This window comes from Phalacrocorax aristotelis, chromosome 15 (genome assembly GCF_949628215.1).
Source record: "Phalacrocorax aristotelis chromosome 15, bGulAri2.1, whole genome shotgun sequence".
NCBI lineage: Eukaryota > Metazoa > Chordata > Aves > Suliformes > Phalacrocoracidae > Phalacrocorax > Phalacrocorax aristotelis.
The window spans coordinates 9,974,478-9,990,678 of record NC_134290.1 but is presented as its reverse complement, the minus strand read 5'-3'; the positions used below and the strand labels follow the sequence as shown (position 1 = coordinate 9,990,678).

General features: G+C 43.5%; 1 protein-coding gene across 3 annotated transcripts in view; it reads right to left on the bottom strand.

Moving 5' to 3' along the window:
• Nucleotides 1–9,276: 9,276 nt before the first annotated feature.
• ATP2A2 (ATPase sarcoplasmic/endoplasmic reticulum Ca2+ transporting 2) overlaps nt 9,277–16,201 on the bottom strand; it is a 48,017-nt gene continuing 41,092 nt past the window's right edge. The window contains exons 19-21 of one of the 3 annotated variants that reach the window (XR_012663254.1): nt 15,745–15,862; nt 14,093–15,627; nt 9,277–10,067 (exon numbers count right to left, since the gene is read on the bottom strand). Coding sequence is in view for 2 of the 3 variants with exons in the window: in XM_075110620.1 (XP_074966721.1) it covers nt 15,358–15,627; nt 15,745–15,862 (388 nt within the window). In the remaining variant the exon portion in view is untranslated. Of the gene's footprint in view, nt 10,068–13,995; nt 15,628–15,744; nt 15,863–16,201 lie in introns of those variants that run through there. The other 2 variants (XM_075110621.1, XM_075110620.1) reach the window with 2 other exon arrangements.

Below are 16,201 nucleotides of genomic sequence, written 5' to 3'. Positions count from 1 at the left end.
ATGTTTAATTTTGATGAGAGAAGTCTACAAGTTATGTGATGTATATTTTGCAAGCTGCTCAGCCATTTTATTCTAATGATTCCTTTAAATAGGTCATTAAGTGCAGATGGAAACCACTGGCCTTACGCATTTCTCTGAAACATTTACATATAACAGGAAATCAGTGAACCACAGTTTTACTAAAACCATTCTGTAGTATGTTTGCAGATAATCTTGATAACCTCTCCTTTCAGAACAGATGGGAAACAAACTGCTTCAAGATGAGTGTGCTGTAAAGAAAACATCAGTATGCTTCCATGTCGCTTTAGGAATCAAGTCCAGGTACACCTAAGAACACCTTAAGATCACTGTCAAAATAGAGTTGTCTTCACTGCTTTGTTTTTCTGATAATTTGGCTCCTTATTGAAAGTGAAAAGTTCCGTCAGATCCGGCAAATAATACCTCTGTAAGGGCCTGATGTATCGAGGTTTGGTAGCTTTTCTATAGGCTTTGCTCGTAGTTGTGCAGTGAGTGAGTAAGGAACTTTAAGATGCCATACATGTCGAGTGCATTTGGGATTATATAGATAAGATATATTTAGCACCAGCTTCAGAATCCTAGAGGGGTTCTTTGTGCCTGTTAATGAGCCTTCATTAGTGCTCTAATTTTAGAATGGGATCTCTCGTTTTGTGGAGTTCCTGTATTCTCAAATTCAGTTACTGGTATTGTAGTTCAGAGAATATAACAATTAGCCCGTAATAAGCCACTGACCTCATTCTGTCCCTTAATCATGTGCTGTGTACCCTAGAAGAAAAGATTATAAAGCAAAAAAATGAAGGTCAGGCTGCATCAAATCTGTGATATAAGCTCTCCAAAGTGAAGTGATCTGCAGGTGAGGCAAGAGAGCCGTTGCCATCCAGTTGTATTGTCCGGCACGTCTGCAAGCATCTAGTCCCTGGGGGCTGGGTGAGGGTGGAGTGCCTGTGTTTGCTTGAAATCCTTGGCTTTAAATCACAGATGACATTAGTAACTTTTAATTTTTTCCTACTTTGCGATAGGATAGACGGAAGTGATGCAAAGGGACAGAATTTCTCCAAACCTTACATAGACTTGGGTAAGGGCTAAAAGTCTTAATTTACCAGAGTCTAAAAGCAGCACGCATTCACGATGTGGCTAGGAATTATCTAAATAATGCATGGTCCATAGCAAGAGATTTGCCCATGCTTTCTTCTGTAATGTGATGATAACGCGTGAAATACTGGCAGTGTTTCTGATTTCCAGATCTTGGGAATCCAAGAATTGCAAAGCAGAGATAATAGAAGGAGCTGAGGACTGCTGGCCAGTATAAATGTTTCCTGTCTAGTTTGAGGTGCTTCTTCCCTTTCTGTTACTGCTGATTATAGAGAGATTTCTGATTAACTAGGACTTTTTTTTCTAATACACCCCCTCCCCTTCAGTAACTGTCTTCCTCATTAGGCCTGTTTTTGTGTGGTGCTTCTTCCCTCCTTGCTTTTTGGGAGCTCAGTGATGTGGAAACTGATCCATCTAGGGCAGAAGCAGAGAGTATTTCTTATTCAGCAGCCCTTATTTCCTCACTCAGATCTCAGCGGTAAGGAAATCTCAAAGGCTGACTGCCACTGTAATTTCAAGTTACACACAAATATACCTTTAAAAAAAAAATCTAAATTAGTGCAGTCTCCAGGGGTCTTAAGCCCACCTAACATCACTAAACTTGCTTAAACTCAGTATAAACATATGATTTCAAACTAAGCCCTGCCTAAGGCTATTTAAAGTAGTCTGTTCTAGATAATGTATGTTCAGTACTGCCCATCAGTAAATTGATACAACTTTATGTAGTGCCCAGCAGAAGTCAAGTACATTGCAGTCGATTTTGCAGTAGTTTCTTCATGGAAAGGATCTGGTGTGGGCCTAAAGAATGATTCCCTCACCCGTTAATGTTCGTGTGCTGCCAGGGTGACAGCTTGAAAAGTAATCCTGTGAATTGATGCCTGAACCTACCTCCAGAGTATTGCCACTCCTCCTATCCTCCTTTTCCTTTTTAACTCTGCAAACCTTTTTGCTGCTTTTTAAATTTATTTTTTTTTTAAATCCTTTATCTGTTCACTCCATAGCCCTGTGAAATGTTGAACAGTTTAAGCATGTTGAGAAGCAGGGGCAAGAACTGTAAAGCTGTTGTTGAATTGCTGGAGCTGTGGCCTAAGGCCTTAGTGGTAATTCACATGTTTGTGTCGGTCCAGTAACCAGATGTGAGAGGGAGGGGTAACAGGGCAGGAGGAATGCTGGCCTGGAAAGGGGAGAAGGGGGCTGCTGCCACAATCCCTGCAGCATTCCTAGGAGTGGCAGGCTGGTCAAGATGTCAGTTGGAAGCCAGCCAAGATGAGGCAGGGAGATGCCTAGTGCTGGGTGTTTGCATGGAGGGAAGAAACATTTTTCTGGTGCAAATGCAGCTCAGGGAAAAGTAAAACATTGATGTGGGGAACTTCAGAGTAACAATATGCACATTAAGCAAAGCCCTTCGGCTAGTCCATGTCTATCGCTATTGATGACAACAAAATAGAAAGAATAAGCTATGTCTTTACTTACTGTCTTGAGCCTTGAGGTTACTTTGCGAACCTCCATGGCTGTGCAACGCTGGGTATGGAATGTGCAGGGGAAGCCTCCGCTGTGGTGGGTCACTGACGGATGTTTATGCTCTAAAAGCCTCCCTTTCAAATAGCTTCCCCAGAGAGGCCAAGGACTTTGTTAGTTTGGAGATCAGATTCCTTTTCCTCCTTTATCATCCCATCAAAACACTGATGCATGCAAATTGAGCGATGGTTTGGGGATCTAACAAGAGCAGTTCAGTTCCTGACTTATGAATTTTAAAAGGGATCAAATTTTCTCCAGCTGGCCTGTCACAGACAGTACCATTTCTTAAAGGACAACAGATGCCATCTACTGAACTGCCTGCCCCGCGGCATCTGTTTGACCAGAGCGCGGCGTGGCAGGGAACACCGACCTTGCATTCTGAATGTTTGCCTGTGGACACTTCAGCTAACTTTTTTTTTTTGCAGCTGTCAGCTGTACGTTCCAGAGCGCTGTCAGCCTCGTCTAGAGGACAAAGCAGGGAAAAGAATCCCATGTCCTGAGACTTGGGTTTGATATAAATTTCTTAAATATTTACAGAGAACAAAAAGTCCAATTAAATCGAAGTAGCTGGACAGCCAGGCAGCATCAGCACACTCTGCTTAGCTAATGGGGGGTTTGGTGATTTGGAATGTCTCCCAGTTGGGCTCCCTGGGCTGGGAGAGTTTAACGGCTGGCAGAGTGAGCTACGTACGTTGGCAGTTGATCCAAGAGCTTGGGTTGATCTGGCAGCACAAAAGGGCCTGTTCTGTGCTGGAGAGACGACGCACTACCCTGTGCTTTGCTGTAAAGGCTGTTAAGATGCCAGCTCTTTCCCAGAACTTATTTAACTCTAAAAATTCTCTGAATTTTTGTTCCTGCTTTTTTCCTAACATTTAGTGTATAGCATATTGTGTTATTCCTTGATGGGCAGTATGGTTTGATGAGCTGAACCTGGTAACTTGGATTCATCCTCTTGGAGCACTAAGTAGTTTTCCAGGAAACTTAAGCATGATGACATCAGCAGAGCAAGAACAGCAACCTGCGGGTGTGTGTTTTCCTTAGACTGGTCTGCATAAGCTGCTGTCCACGTGGTTCGTGAGACAAATGTTTGCCTGTCCGGAAGCCAGTAAAAAGCTGCAATCTGTGACCGAGGGGCTTTTTTGCCTTGTAAAACTTGCCAGAGTCCCAGTTAGCCAGCGTTGGAGTGGGAAGATGGAGTAACATCAATTTCTGGTTTTCCTGTTGAGGTCCACAGTGAAAGTGAGATGGAGGCAGTGTTTGTGTGGACTGAATTGTCCCTGTCGATCTGGTCATCCCATGTGGCCTGGAATGCAGGCATCTGTTTAACTGATGAGGGGAAAGTTTGGCATTACTCAAAAAAACCCTGGTAATTCTTGTATTAGCCTAAGTTCTAGCTGGCCTGGGTAACTACTGGATCCAGGTGTGGCTGCTGGCTGTTACAAGAGGAGGAGTAGGGTATGGAGACAGGCCTTAACACCTCCTCAGCTCACTAGGACAGCTTTTAATAGGTAGGAAAGGAGGTAGCTCCAGCTAACCTCTCGGTGTCTGTTCTGCAGAGCATAATGTTACAGTGAAACTCAGCCAATTCGATAAGGCTGGGGGATTCTGTCAAGTGTTTTCTCAGCTCCCTGTATTTCCATAAGGGGAGCAGTTTTAAGCACCTTCTACCCAGTAACGCTCCAGCCCTGGAAATATTTGAGTGTTTGCAAAAGGGGTTTAACCCTTCCTGTGCTGTGCTTGGATTTCTGCTTTTGTTCCTGCCGCCTCGATTGCCTGAAAAGGGTGATTAGGAAACAGGTTGGTTTAATCTCTTTTTGTGCTGTGGTTTACCATCCATGCCTTGAATTCAGAGGATTTATGTGGTGGAAGGAAGAACATCCATCATCCAGCCTTAAATAGGTATAGAGACACTTAGAGCTAGCTAGAGGGATTCCCTGGGTAGGACACGAGGCTGCTGAAGGGAAGTGTTGCCTATCAGAGGTGGGACTTGGCGTTCCTCTCCCTGCCCTGAGGGAAGGGGAAAGCCTACGGCCTGCTCCGAACCCTACTCTAGTGCCAGTGCCAACCCAGGGAGGACTGCCTTTGCGCTGGGCTGTTCGCAATGGGTAAAAGAGGAACTGAGTAACTTGGTGGGGTGGTGCCAGTGGGGCTTTCACTGAGATGGAATCATCTTGGTGCAGACTTCAAAAGCCAACGCCTACCGTGCAGCTGGTGAGGGGAGCTCTTAATCCCATTAGGCTTTAAAATCAGAGCGTCAGCAGCTCCATTTTGTGAAAGGTCGGATGTTGTTAGCCTTTCAAAGTACATCTGTCAGATAAAAGCCCTTCTGGTTTATGTAGGGACCTCTCTAATGAGCACATGGAACCTGATGAGGTGCAGGGAAGAGCTAAATGCTGAGCTGGTCTCACCAGCGCTCTGAGTAGACATAGAAAAGGGACTTCAGGAGTTAGAGCAATTTCCAAGAAGAGAGAAGTATGCTGGGAAGTCTGCATGCTCCAGGGTCAGCGTCAACTTGAGAAAGGAATTCAGGACGTCAGTTTTAGGTGCTTGAATGTCATTTCAACACCTTTATTAGCTCTGTCTTTCAACCCGGACTAAGGGAATGAGCACCTTGTTCCCTGCTGCGGTAAGCAGCCACTGGCAGCAGTAGCGTTTCTCTGGTTTAGTTACGTGTGCTCCTGTAGATCAGTGCTGTACAGCGCGCACATCTGTTCTTCAGGCTAGTTTTGGCATGTCGCACACAGCATTTTGCTGTTTTATTGCGGAATCCAGTTGACACAATGCTGGGATGTGGGTAGAAATGACGGTGGTGCTGTTTGGGGAGGTTCTGTAACATTGGGAGGCAGAAAACTTGTTAAAGCAGGTTCTGGGTGCTTTGGAAACTTGGCCTTGGTTCTGACAGGCCACCTGTGGTTTGTGTGCCTTGTCTGATGGACTGGAGATTGAATTGATGCTCTAGCAATTTCCTTCTGGTTTTCTTTTTGATCTATGAGAGGTTTGGGAGCTGTCAGCAAGAGTGGCATGGGGTTTGGAAAGCAGCCCGTTGTGTGTCTGTACTCTGGTTGGGGCTGAGGCTTCCAGCACCCGATGGCTGGTTTGCGAGCACAGGAGGGTGGCTGTGGCTTGGGTTCTTGTGCTGTCAGTTCCCTGAAGGGATAAAGCCCTGTGTGGGATGTCGCAGTAAGATGACAGTGCCCACAAACCAGAGGCTTAGATTTTATAATGATACGGGATTGGGTACCCATAACTTACAGCCAGAGGTGAACTGTGTCCACAGCAAGGTGGCCACTGCAAAACAGGACTGAAATTGCTGTTCGCAGCATGGTGAGCTGATGAATATTTGGCAGGAATCCCTGGAAAGCTGAAGAGCTCCACCATGAATACTTGTTGGCACGGCAGCCCTGAGTCAGCCCAGCCATGGGTAGTGAGGTTGTTCTTCCAGGAAGGGAAAGGAGACATTTTCGATGAGTTAAGGGGTGGGTAGGAGCTTTCCTGCCCATGGTTTGCCTGGTGCACGTCAGTCTTGTACCTAAACTGAAGGTCTGCATTAGTGCTTATGTCACGGCAAAGGGCATTGACAGGAAAAACTTTTAAGTTACAGCTTCTGTGTGGGGTGTCCTGCCTTGCTGCATGCGGGGCAGCAGCAAGTGCAAGAGCAAAATGCTTGGTGTTTTGCAATCATGGTGTGCTGGAGCTGTATGACTTGGTTATGAAGGCATGAGCTGGGTGCAACTTGATTGTTGTTAGCTGCTGATGTTATCTTACCCCGGCAGTAAAGCGGTGTTCCTTGCCTGCCTCTGTAGGAAAAATTGACTCTGCCACCTGCATAAATAGCAGGGGCTTTGTAGCAGCCTGGACTCAGTGAGTTTTGGGTGTTTGTTGTTTCTGAACTTTATTTCAGGTAATTATGGCAGCTTCTCTGCCTCAAAGAGAGGCTGAGCAGGACACACCAGGCGGTTCTTGGAGACTGGCCACAATTCAGAGTCGCTCTCTGGGTCTGCAGGAACATGGACAGTCCCTTTGGGCTGAGCGACATGCAAAGGGCAGCTTCCACCACATGTGCCAAAAGCTCCCTCCCTCTCAGCTGCTTTCCTTGGGTTCCTGAGCCTACATGTGTAAAATCGGCCTAAAAGTGCTTTCCTTTGCCATGCCTGAAGAGGTAAATTTTACCTCTTAAAGTTGGTGATGTCAGCAAAACCCCGTGTCTGGGTTATGTGCAAGCTGTCACTGCCCCAAAAGCACTGATTCCAGTGGAGGGGTCCAGGTGGTCCTATCACGCTGCACACTTCCAGCCAGCAGCTCCAGGAGGGGGAACTCTTACAGATTCAGGTATAAGGGGATAATCCTTATAGATTCAATCCCCACTGTCTTTATTTGCACAAATGACAGGGACTTGACCTGATTAGGCAAATAGCCCAAGCCTGCTAAACTGATGTCTGATGGCTTCTCTGCATGTCCACGTCGTTAAATTTTTGGGCTGAAATATTTTAGAAGAATGCTTTGGGTGCTCCAAGCTCTGCAGGCTGAGTAGAGGGTGGGTTGCTGGTCGGTCTTCTACTGTACTGTGGCTTTTCCTGTGGCTTTTTCTAGCTGAGATTGCAAAGCAAATTTGCCACCTCTTCCCCCAGAGGTTTTTCTCCTTTCTTGCCCACCCTCCTGGGGGTGGATGCAGGTGCTCATCACACACAGATTCACCTTGCTGTAAAAACAGGGCTGTCTTCTGCCCTCTGTATTTAGAGTTTGATGTAATGTATCTATAATGCCTAATAACTTGAGCTGTGGGGAACTTTTCTCCTCTGTGGCTGTCACTGGGGTTATCCATGCAGTGCTGTAGAGCAGGGGTTTGCAGTGAGAGGAGGAGGAGGGGGAAGATATAGCTGTTTATCTCAGCATCTCTTACCACATACCCCACACTCAAGTACCTAACAACCCACTGAGCATCATGTTTTCTTCATATGGCTGCACGCACAAGTGCTACTTGCAGTTCATTTGGGTGACTAGTTATGAGTTAATCTTGCAGATAATTTAAAAAAAGTTTAAAAACCAGTTCAGAGGTTGGGTTGTTTGCTCACCCGTGAGGTGCTCTCTGAACACAGAAATGCCAAAACCACTGTGGAATATAACTTGCTGTGACATCAATGCAGACAGAGTGAGAGTTGTTTTCTGAATAATGATTTCATAGCAGTGCTGATTTGCATTTGGTACCAGTGCTGGTGGCATGTGTTTCTGCAAGTTGGGGGAAAAAAACCCAAACTGGGCGTGCGGCAGGATTAACTTTCACATGGATGTGTTGGTGGAGGGCTGAGAGACCGGCCTTCAGCCACCTGCTGTTGAGAAAGAAGTGAGCCTCATTTTCCTCCCATTGCTTCCTAATTAAAGCAAGGCTAGTGGTTATGACAAGGGAGGAGGTGCTAACAGGCAGTTTCTTCCACTATGTTCTAGACAAATGACTTCAATCATTTAGCTCAGGTGTCTGTGTAAAGTGCTAACAGGACATCTGCTGCTGCCCTCGGGTGCTTGCTGCACCCGCGCTGCCTGCAGAGGACCAGCTCGGAAGGCTTGCTGGTGATAGCACTGTTAGTGTGTGCTGAAGAGAGGCTATAAATGAGGTGGTGGGAAGAGCTGCTGTGGTAGATAACAGCTGAGTGCTGAACTCGGTTCTGACAGCCCCAGCCCAGAGGTTAGGAGCCGAGCTCAGCTTGCTTAGAACAACACTACCATAGTAGGAAGCAGGAGCGAGCAGCTCGGCTCTATGTATTAGTGCATCCTTCACCATCTTAAAGTTTAGCTGAGCAATGGAATTCAGCTCTAGTATTTTTAAACCTCACAGAGTTGTGCTTGAAGGGTCTCAGACATGTCACCTCGTTTGGATAACTGTTTGCCAGCAGTGTGCTGGTATCATGCGCTGGAAGTTAAGAGGCATTACATATAATTTAAAAGCCATTACTGAAGTTGGCTGAAGTTGCATATTCAGGGAGGCTCCCCCTTCTCTTACTCCGAACAAAACTTAGTTTATGGGCTTTGGAGCAGAGTGTTAAAGGACACTTGGCAAATCCAGCTTTTACGCTTGGAGTGCTTTAGTCTTGCCTAATACTTAACACCGACTCCTGCCCCGCCAAGTTTGTCGTGGGAGCTGCACTGCTGGCAGAACAGCCCCTTTTGGGGAACAGAATAAGCCGTAACTGACAGCAGCATTCCCAGCAGGCAGCTCCTGGGGGATGTGCTGCAGCAAACACACCTGGTTCATCATCCTGTTGCCTATGGAAGGGGGAAGAGAGCAGCAGCTATGTCAGGTGGGGGCAATTTAGAGAATAGAAAAGGACAAAAAATAAAGATGTAGTTGGGAAAGAAATGTTTATTTTAAATTCTCAGAGGGATTTTACAAACAATGGAGCATTTTAAAAAAACTGAGTGATGAAAGTACTTGACAGTGTCCCTTACACACACAAGCCCCTGGACGGAGGAAATCACACCAGCGAGGAGGTCAATACTGCTGGAAGAGCAGCTGGCATCTGCATAGTTCTAGGAGGAAAGAGTGCAATGGTGTTGGTGCTAACAAGTGTCATCCTGGCATTAATATAAGAAAGCACTGAAGTACGTACACATGTACCTGCGGAAAACAAAGTGCATAAAATAACACGCAAAGTATGTATTGTAGAATAAATTTATTTACCTGATACAAATGAAACTAGGTGTGATGCTTCTTACTGTGAGCATGTAAATAGACAATTGATCCTATTTACAACTTGCAAAAGGTCATACATGCAGTTGCGGTAACTGGCTACAGTCAGTTGTTGCTTTTTAAATAAACGCATCACAATATTTTGTATTGCACCAACATCTGTCTTACTGCCTTAGATTTAAATAACTTACATTACAGTGCAAGAAGTTGATTTGCACACATGATAAAAAAAATCCAAAGTTATGAACTGGAGGCTTACGGTTTAACATTCACCTGTTATCTTTTAAATGAACTTTATAAATAGGATAGCATTGTACATAAGCTGTTATAGAATGTTTGGGTGATACAATACAGAGAAAGATTTGTCTACAACTGAAGGCATGCATTATTTTGATATTGTACATTTTATAAACTGGCATTTTACATACAGAAATATGGAAAAACTGGCTGACAGCTCTGCAATCCTTGTTCAAGGACAAACTCTTCTCCATGCAGCACAGAAACCAAACTTCTCTGGAGAGAGTTTCCGAGTCGGTAAGCTATATTGCACGTTTGTACATCTGTATAATGAAGTCCTAATGGTACCACACGTTTCTTCCAGAGAGAACACAATGAGTTTTGTTTTAGGGAAAGCAAAGAATCTTTACACATGATACATGCAGAAGTTTTGGTAGATGTGTTGCTAAAAACACATGCACGCAACAAAACAACCTTACATTTCTGCAAAATTGTTTAGGAAGCGATTACTCCAGTATTGCTGAAAAGGAAAGAAAGAAAAGGCATCAGTTAATGAAAGGATGAATGCTAAGTATCATTATACAAGCAAGACTAAGATCAACAGTGACAGAAGAAAGAATGTTAAGTTCGATAACTGGCTGCTCTGTCATTGAAGGGACACTCTCAGGTTACTTTGTTCTTAAAGCCTAGAACCCTCTGGGTTATGGCTCAGCTCTGCTGAGTGCCGCAGAGCTCCCTTTATCATCAGCAAAACCAGCACTTCCTCCAGAAGACTGCAGTGAAAGAGAATTAAGACATGTTCAGATAGCTTTTGCCTTTCTCTGCCTGACTAGTGGCAATAGACACGTCTCACTTATTTGTAATTTTTACTTTCAGGTTCCATGCTACACAGTTTGAGCTCAAGTTTTTAGGAACTTCAAGGGTGTTTCTCTAATCAGGCATTTATATTGCAAGTTTGGCCCCAAAGTGACCTAACAATGTCCCTTTTCCAAGTTATGCAGCTTATTCTGGGAAGTAGTAGGAAAGCTTTGAAGAAGTCATTAAACTACACAGATTAATGCGTAGGCAAAGGGTAGAGTACAACATAATAAAGCTACTCCTGTACTTTACCCCTAAAATACAGCGTAAGGTTAGCCTTGCGTCTAGGAGAGAAGAACAGTGTACTCTGACCCCCTAGAACTTGATGGTGGCTCTTCAAAACACTGCTTCGATACTATAAAATTTAGGCTCTCCTGCTAAGATTTGAAAATGCATATTAATGTAATTAAGGATGTAATTAGCAGAGATTAGGGAAACAGTTAATGGTTAGAGGTGCAAAAAAGTAAACGAGACAGGTGCAAGACACAGACAACTTTGTATCAGCTTTACCTCCCTTCATCTCAGCGAATTCAACCATCTTTAAGCTGTTTACCATGTATACTCTGTGCATCAGCTGTGTTCTTGGAACAGTGACAGATGACTGCTGTACTGCATTTTATCATCAGATCAAAAACTCATTTTCTTACTATTAGACTTCTCCAAAATAGCCTCTCTACAAACACAAGCCTTGCAGCATTTTGACAGACTGGTATGTGTTTTTCTGCAGCCTCTTTCATACTTATTTATTTGCAGTAATACTTTAGGAAACCAAGTATGAACTATTTTTATCGCTTGGATGCCAGCAAAAAGGAGCAGCTCATTGTGTAGCTCTCACACAGTACTTTGAGTGACTCACATTTGAAAGCAGAGAGGGCCTGAGGCACTACGAAGATAGAAGCCCTTGTCTAAATATTTGACATATGGCTGCAGCTGCCCGACCATTTTCTTTGCTCTGATTTGGATCAGGCTTCAGGACACAAAATTCAGGAGCAGCTGCTCCCATACCAAACCCCACAGGTTCCCCAGCAGAAGCTGATCTCCTTCCTGGTGTTTCTAGCATTAAGGTCACATCAACCACCTAATTGATACTTTCTAGTGTGAGAGGTGGATAAGACTAGTAAGTGGCAATATGTGAGGACGTTAACAAATCTGGAAAGCAGCAGAGAAAAAAAGCTCAGGCAGATGAAAGCAAAAGGAAACAAAAAATATGAAGTTATTCTCTAAAAATGGGGTGAGAGAGAAAGCCTGGGTAACTGTCAAGTTATTTCTGCTTAAATAAGTGCTTCCATGTATATATTCACTGGGCTAAGGCACTAAAATAGGAGTTACCTATTCCTATTCCCAGATGACCCTAGTACAGTGAAGAGGCTGGAGAGGAAGTATGTAGGGAACAAAGAAATTGAGAGTTTCACCTTTGAGATGTTACCAAGTAAGTCTATTCTAAAATTAAGAGTCTCCCCTTTTTGGCTTCTCTAGATGAAAGGACCGATAGCTGAAGAGTGACAGGATCTACACAGTCAAGGATAAGCATTTTAGGTAACACATCTTCTTGCAGTGCATTACTAACCTTGCACTGTATTTCTGGTTTCTATAATTGAAAAGCCAGGCCCATCAGCTAATGCCAGGAGCACACTCAAGCAACCTGCTGCAGCCAACTCAATTGAGAAGGGTTAAGATCAGATCCACAGCACTCTAGCTCCAAGATCACAGGAGAGCTTGCAGCAGAGAGTGGTTTTTGGGGCAGGGTGCTTCACTGCCTGGGAGGAAGCTCAAGGTAGGTCTTAACATTTGTCCAGTCCAGACCACACAAGGGTGGTATTTACAATGTAGTGGCAACACTTGGAAAACAGGAGTAGTGAAAGCATAGCAACAGCTGCCATTGAACCTGAGGTTCATCTCATCTTGGGGAACCCTACTGCTCCACTTCTACAGGAAAATTTGGACAGCAAGACTGGGAGAAGTAACAGAAAACCAGACTAGATTCAGATTGCTTGGGCTTTTTAGGAGCACCTTATAGAACCTGACTGTTCCCATAACTTCAGGAGTCTGGAGGGATAAATACCACTCCATTTACCCACCAGTCCAGCTTTCAAAGGCAAACTCCAAGGAACACAAGGCCCTAATGCAAGTGCCCCTGGGCCATACAACATGAGTGAGCTTTCAGATGTCAGTATGGAAATCCATGGCACAACCAGTAAAATTCCTCTTCAATACAGAGATCCAACAAAAAAGTTGTTGAAGACTGAGTTCTACTCATTGACAGTCATTTTCCCCTTCAGCTTCTTAGAGACAGGGAAAAAGAAGGCATAGAGCAGGATTATTTAGGATAATAGACAGGAACAGGATTGTACAAGAAGCAGAACCATTCATGGTGACAATCAGGTAAGTGGCTTTAAGAAGACCAACACGGTGCTCTGGGGTTTCACACAGAACTGGTGTTCAAAGAGTCAGTGGCATTCCTGCCCTAGAAAATGTTTGTTGATCATGTTGGGAACACATAAAGCTTGCTAGCATTTCTTTCCGACAAATATACTTGCACATATTTTGATCAAGGAATCCTAAGTGACATGACCTATTATTTTTCTGTTTCAAGAAACAGGGACAAGTTTCATATTGCTCATTTATTACTGATACAGTGAATGGCCAGTGCTGGCCATCGGTTTTGTGGTACGCAAAACCTTGGTTTGCCAAAGCAAACCACGTTTCCACACTAAAGAGGCATTCAACAGGACTTAAGTGCTGACAGTTCAACAACACACCTACTACATCATCAGGTCCAGCTCCTCTGAGCCACTTCAGCATCAACGTAAACAAGTCAAAGTCTATATATGAACAGTGAGGATTCACAATGCAGTGCAATTTCAGATAGGGTCTATGTATTTTTTTGTTAGCATCTGTATTTGAAAGCTGGAAACCCAGCGAATTATCTGTGCCCACTGGATTCCAGCTGGCTCCAACAGAACACAGCTTTTAACTACCATTTTCCTCTATGAGGAATCAGAAAGCTGTTTGAACTTAGTTATTAAAGCAGACTGGGTGAGCAGCAGGTAACACTATGTCTACAAAGACATAGTGACCCCAGTACAATTTTCAAATACTATCCTGTTAAGCTGAGACTGTTCTTTTGTCTTTTTGTATGGCCACTATACAAAGTATTTCCACTTCCTGGAAACAATAAGCTGTTTTTGCAAAGAGGAGTGCCTGTACTTCAAGCACTGCAGATACCAGAGGCTAGGGAAGGGTGGTCAGCTTCGAGGGGTATCCCCTATTTCAGAGCAGGAAAAAGCTTTGGAGTAAACTGCACCTGACCTCAAGTACCAGAGTGTTTTGGACACTAAGCATTCATGTGAACAGCTGTCACTGTCTTAAGTTACAGATTTGTCCAATTTTATCTCAAACTTAAGACCAAGATCTGTAAGGCCTTGGGGTACTAAGGCTCCTGGGTACTATAAAACAAGACCTAAAATACCCTGATCCAAAAGCAAGTGTTTTGCCTTTAGAATCAGTAATTAGAGCTTCAGACCACAAAACAAAGTCTAAAGTGGTGATAATAATGTAGCACAGCAGTTTGACAAAACACAGCATGGGAATGAAGGAAATTACTATTTATTCTTCAACATGTATACAGCATATGCTATTTTACAGCAAGTCACCACTGGCATGGTGAAATGGAAGAGAGATACTCACTTTAGTCGATGAAAGTTGGAAGGCATTGGAGAAAAACACCACAGTTAGGACTGTTAATGACTTACACGTTGTTGATACAGGACTGAATCTGAAAACATGCTTTAACATTTACCGTAATAATGAAGGTGGTTAGTGCCACATTAAAATAAAAATAGTTCTATACAATATGTTCAATTTGGTCATGTGCTATTTACAGATTTTACAAAACACACACACGAGCTTGTTACTTCAAGTCAGGCTAACAACAGGCCAGCAGAGTAACTCCATGTATACAACTGATCATTAGTGCCCTAAAAGTGTAGGAAATCCAATTTCTAGCTATGCAGTGCAAGTTATTTTTCCAGGTCTCATTACAAGTTTTGATCTTAAAGCAGGGGGTGGGGGAAAGAAAAGATCTGACACACGTAAATAGGATTAAAACCCAACTTAAACCCTCTTTTGAATTAAAACAGGTTGTGTTTGCTAAAAAAGCTTGTTTTAGATTTAAGCAGACAGAAGTAGCCCTCCCTATCCCTGCATAATGGGCAACACTAGCAAAATAAGGTCTGTTACAATAAAATACAATAGACAAATAAATAATCTTAAAAAAACCCCAACCCTATGTGTGTTGAGAGTGTGGAAGAAGCCCAGCAGGATGCACCTGGAATGGTATTTTCTGCATGAGCAATATTAGGCATACCTCACACAGAAACTGGTGTAAACAAGGACAGTCAAGAACCAAGATTAAGGGAACAGGAAGAGCAGAAACCGAGAAGAAATCCTGACTGAGGTAGCAGTACTCTCTACCCAGGGCAGAAAGTTCTGCTTACAAATAAAACCTGACTATGACAAATTAAGTTTGGATGATCATGCAGAAGACAAACAGTTACATGCTTTTTTAGTTTTAGACGACACACATTCATTCCCTAAAATCTGCTGCCAATTTAGTTTGATAGTGTCCGCTGGCTCACAAAAAGTAAATTTTTTTTACATGATGAATAGACTATAGAACAGAACACTGTACATGCTTTTCATCTACAAAAAAATATTTGCATAAAATAGTGTTAGTTCTCTGTACATGTCAATGGACACTTTAACTGTGTATAAAAGAGGAATATATTGCCCCACTGAAGTCAGAAAAAGCAAAAAACCAAAATCTATATGAAACCTCCATCACCGGCAAATATGTTCATGTGAAAATTCAGCAGAAATAGACAGTTGCTCTAAACAATAAAAAAATTAAGTTAAACTTTTTCCTTAGAACGTAAAACTTGTCACCATGTCAGTCAAGACCAGAACATATCACTAAAGTTAGTGTCTGTGCTGTAAAGCCAGATAACCAAGGGCATAGTAATGAACACAAACGGCCAGGAAACTCCTTCGGTGCATGCTGACAAAGAACATGGTTTGGTGGCAGGCCGCACACTATCTTTACCAGGTTCCAGGTAGTTACGGGCCACGTATTTAAGTGTTTCATCCAGTAGAATGACAGGTAGTGAGATTTTCAATACCATCAGCCATTGCGTCACATTCAAAGGTGTGATCTGGAAGATAATCTGAAAGAAGAGCCAAGCATTACATCTTTTCTCCCCCTCCATCCCTTGCCTTAAGCTCCAGACAAGTTCTTGGTCTATCTCCAAGTTCAGGGATGGGTGTCAGATACATGCACTTACTGGCAGCGGTTCCACATAAAGAATAAGGAAGTGGAGTGACATGGACAAGCAAATAGCGCCCACCAGCCAGATGTTTTCCCACGGGGGCATCCTCATCAAGGATTGATTTTCTGATAGACTGCAACAGAAACATGGTATATATGTGTACATAAGATACCAACAGGAAATTCAGTGAATCAGAAAATGAGCTAGAAAGAAAGGAGCATTTATCCCAGTCATGAAGGGAAGCAAGACACTAAGATATGGTTTATACATGTTGTAACTTTAAACTACCTTGGAAGTCTGCTTAGCAAAGCAGTCACAGTTCAGCTGCACATTTTTTTTTTTTAAAGCTTTTGTGTTCTGCTCATTGCTGATCTAGTCTACCTCTTCTGCTAAGACCCCACATCCTCTCCACGGGAGGAGAGAGATGGGCAGGACAGTGTAAGACAGAATCCTCCCCAGTCTATTGTATACC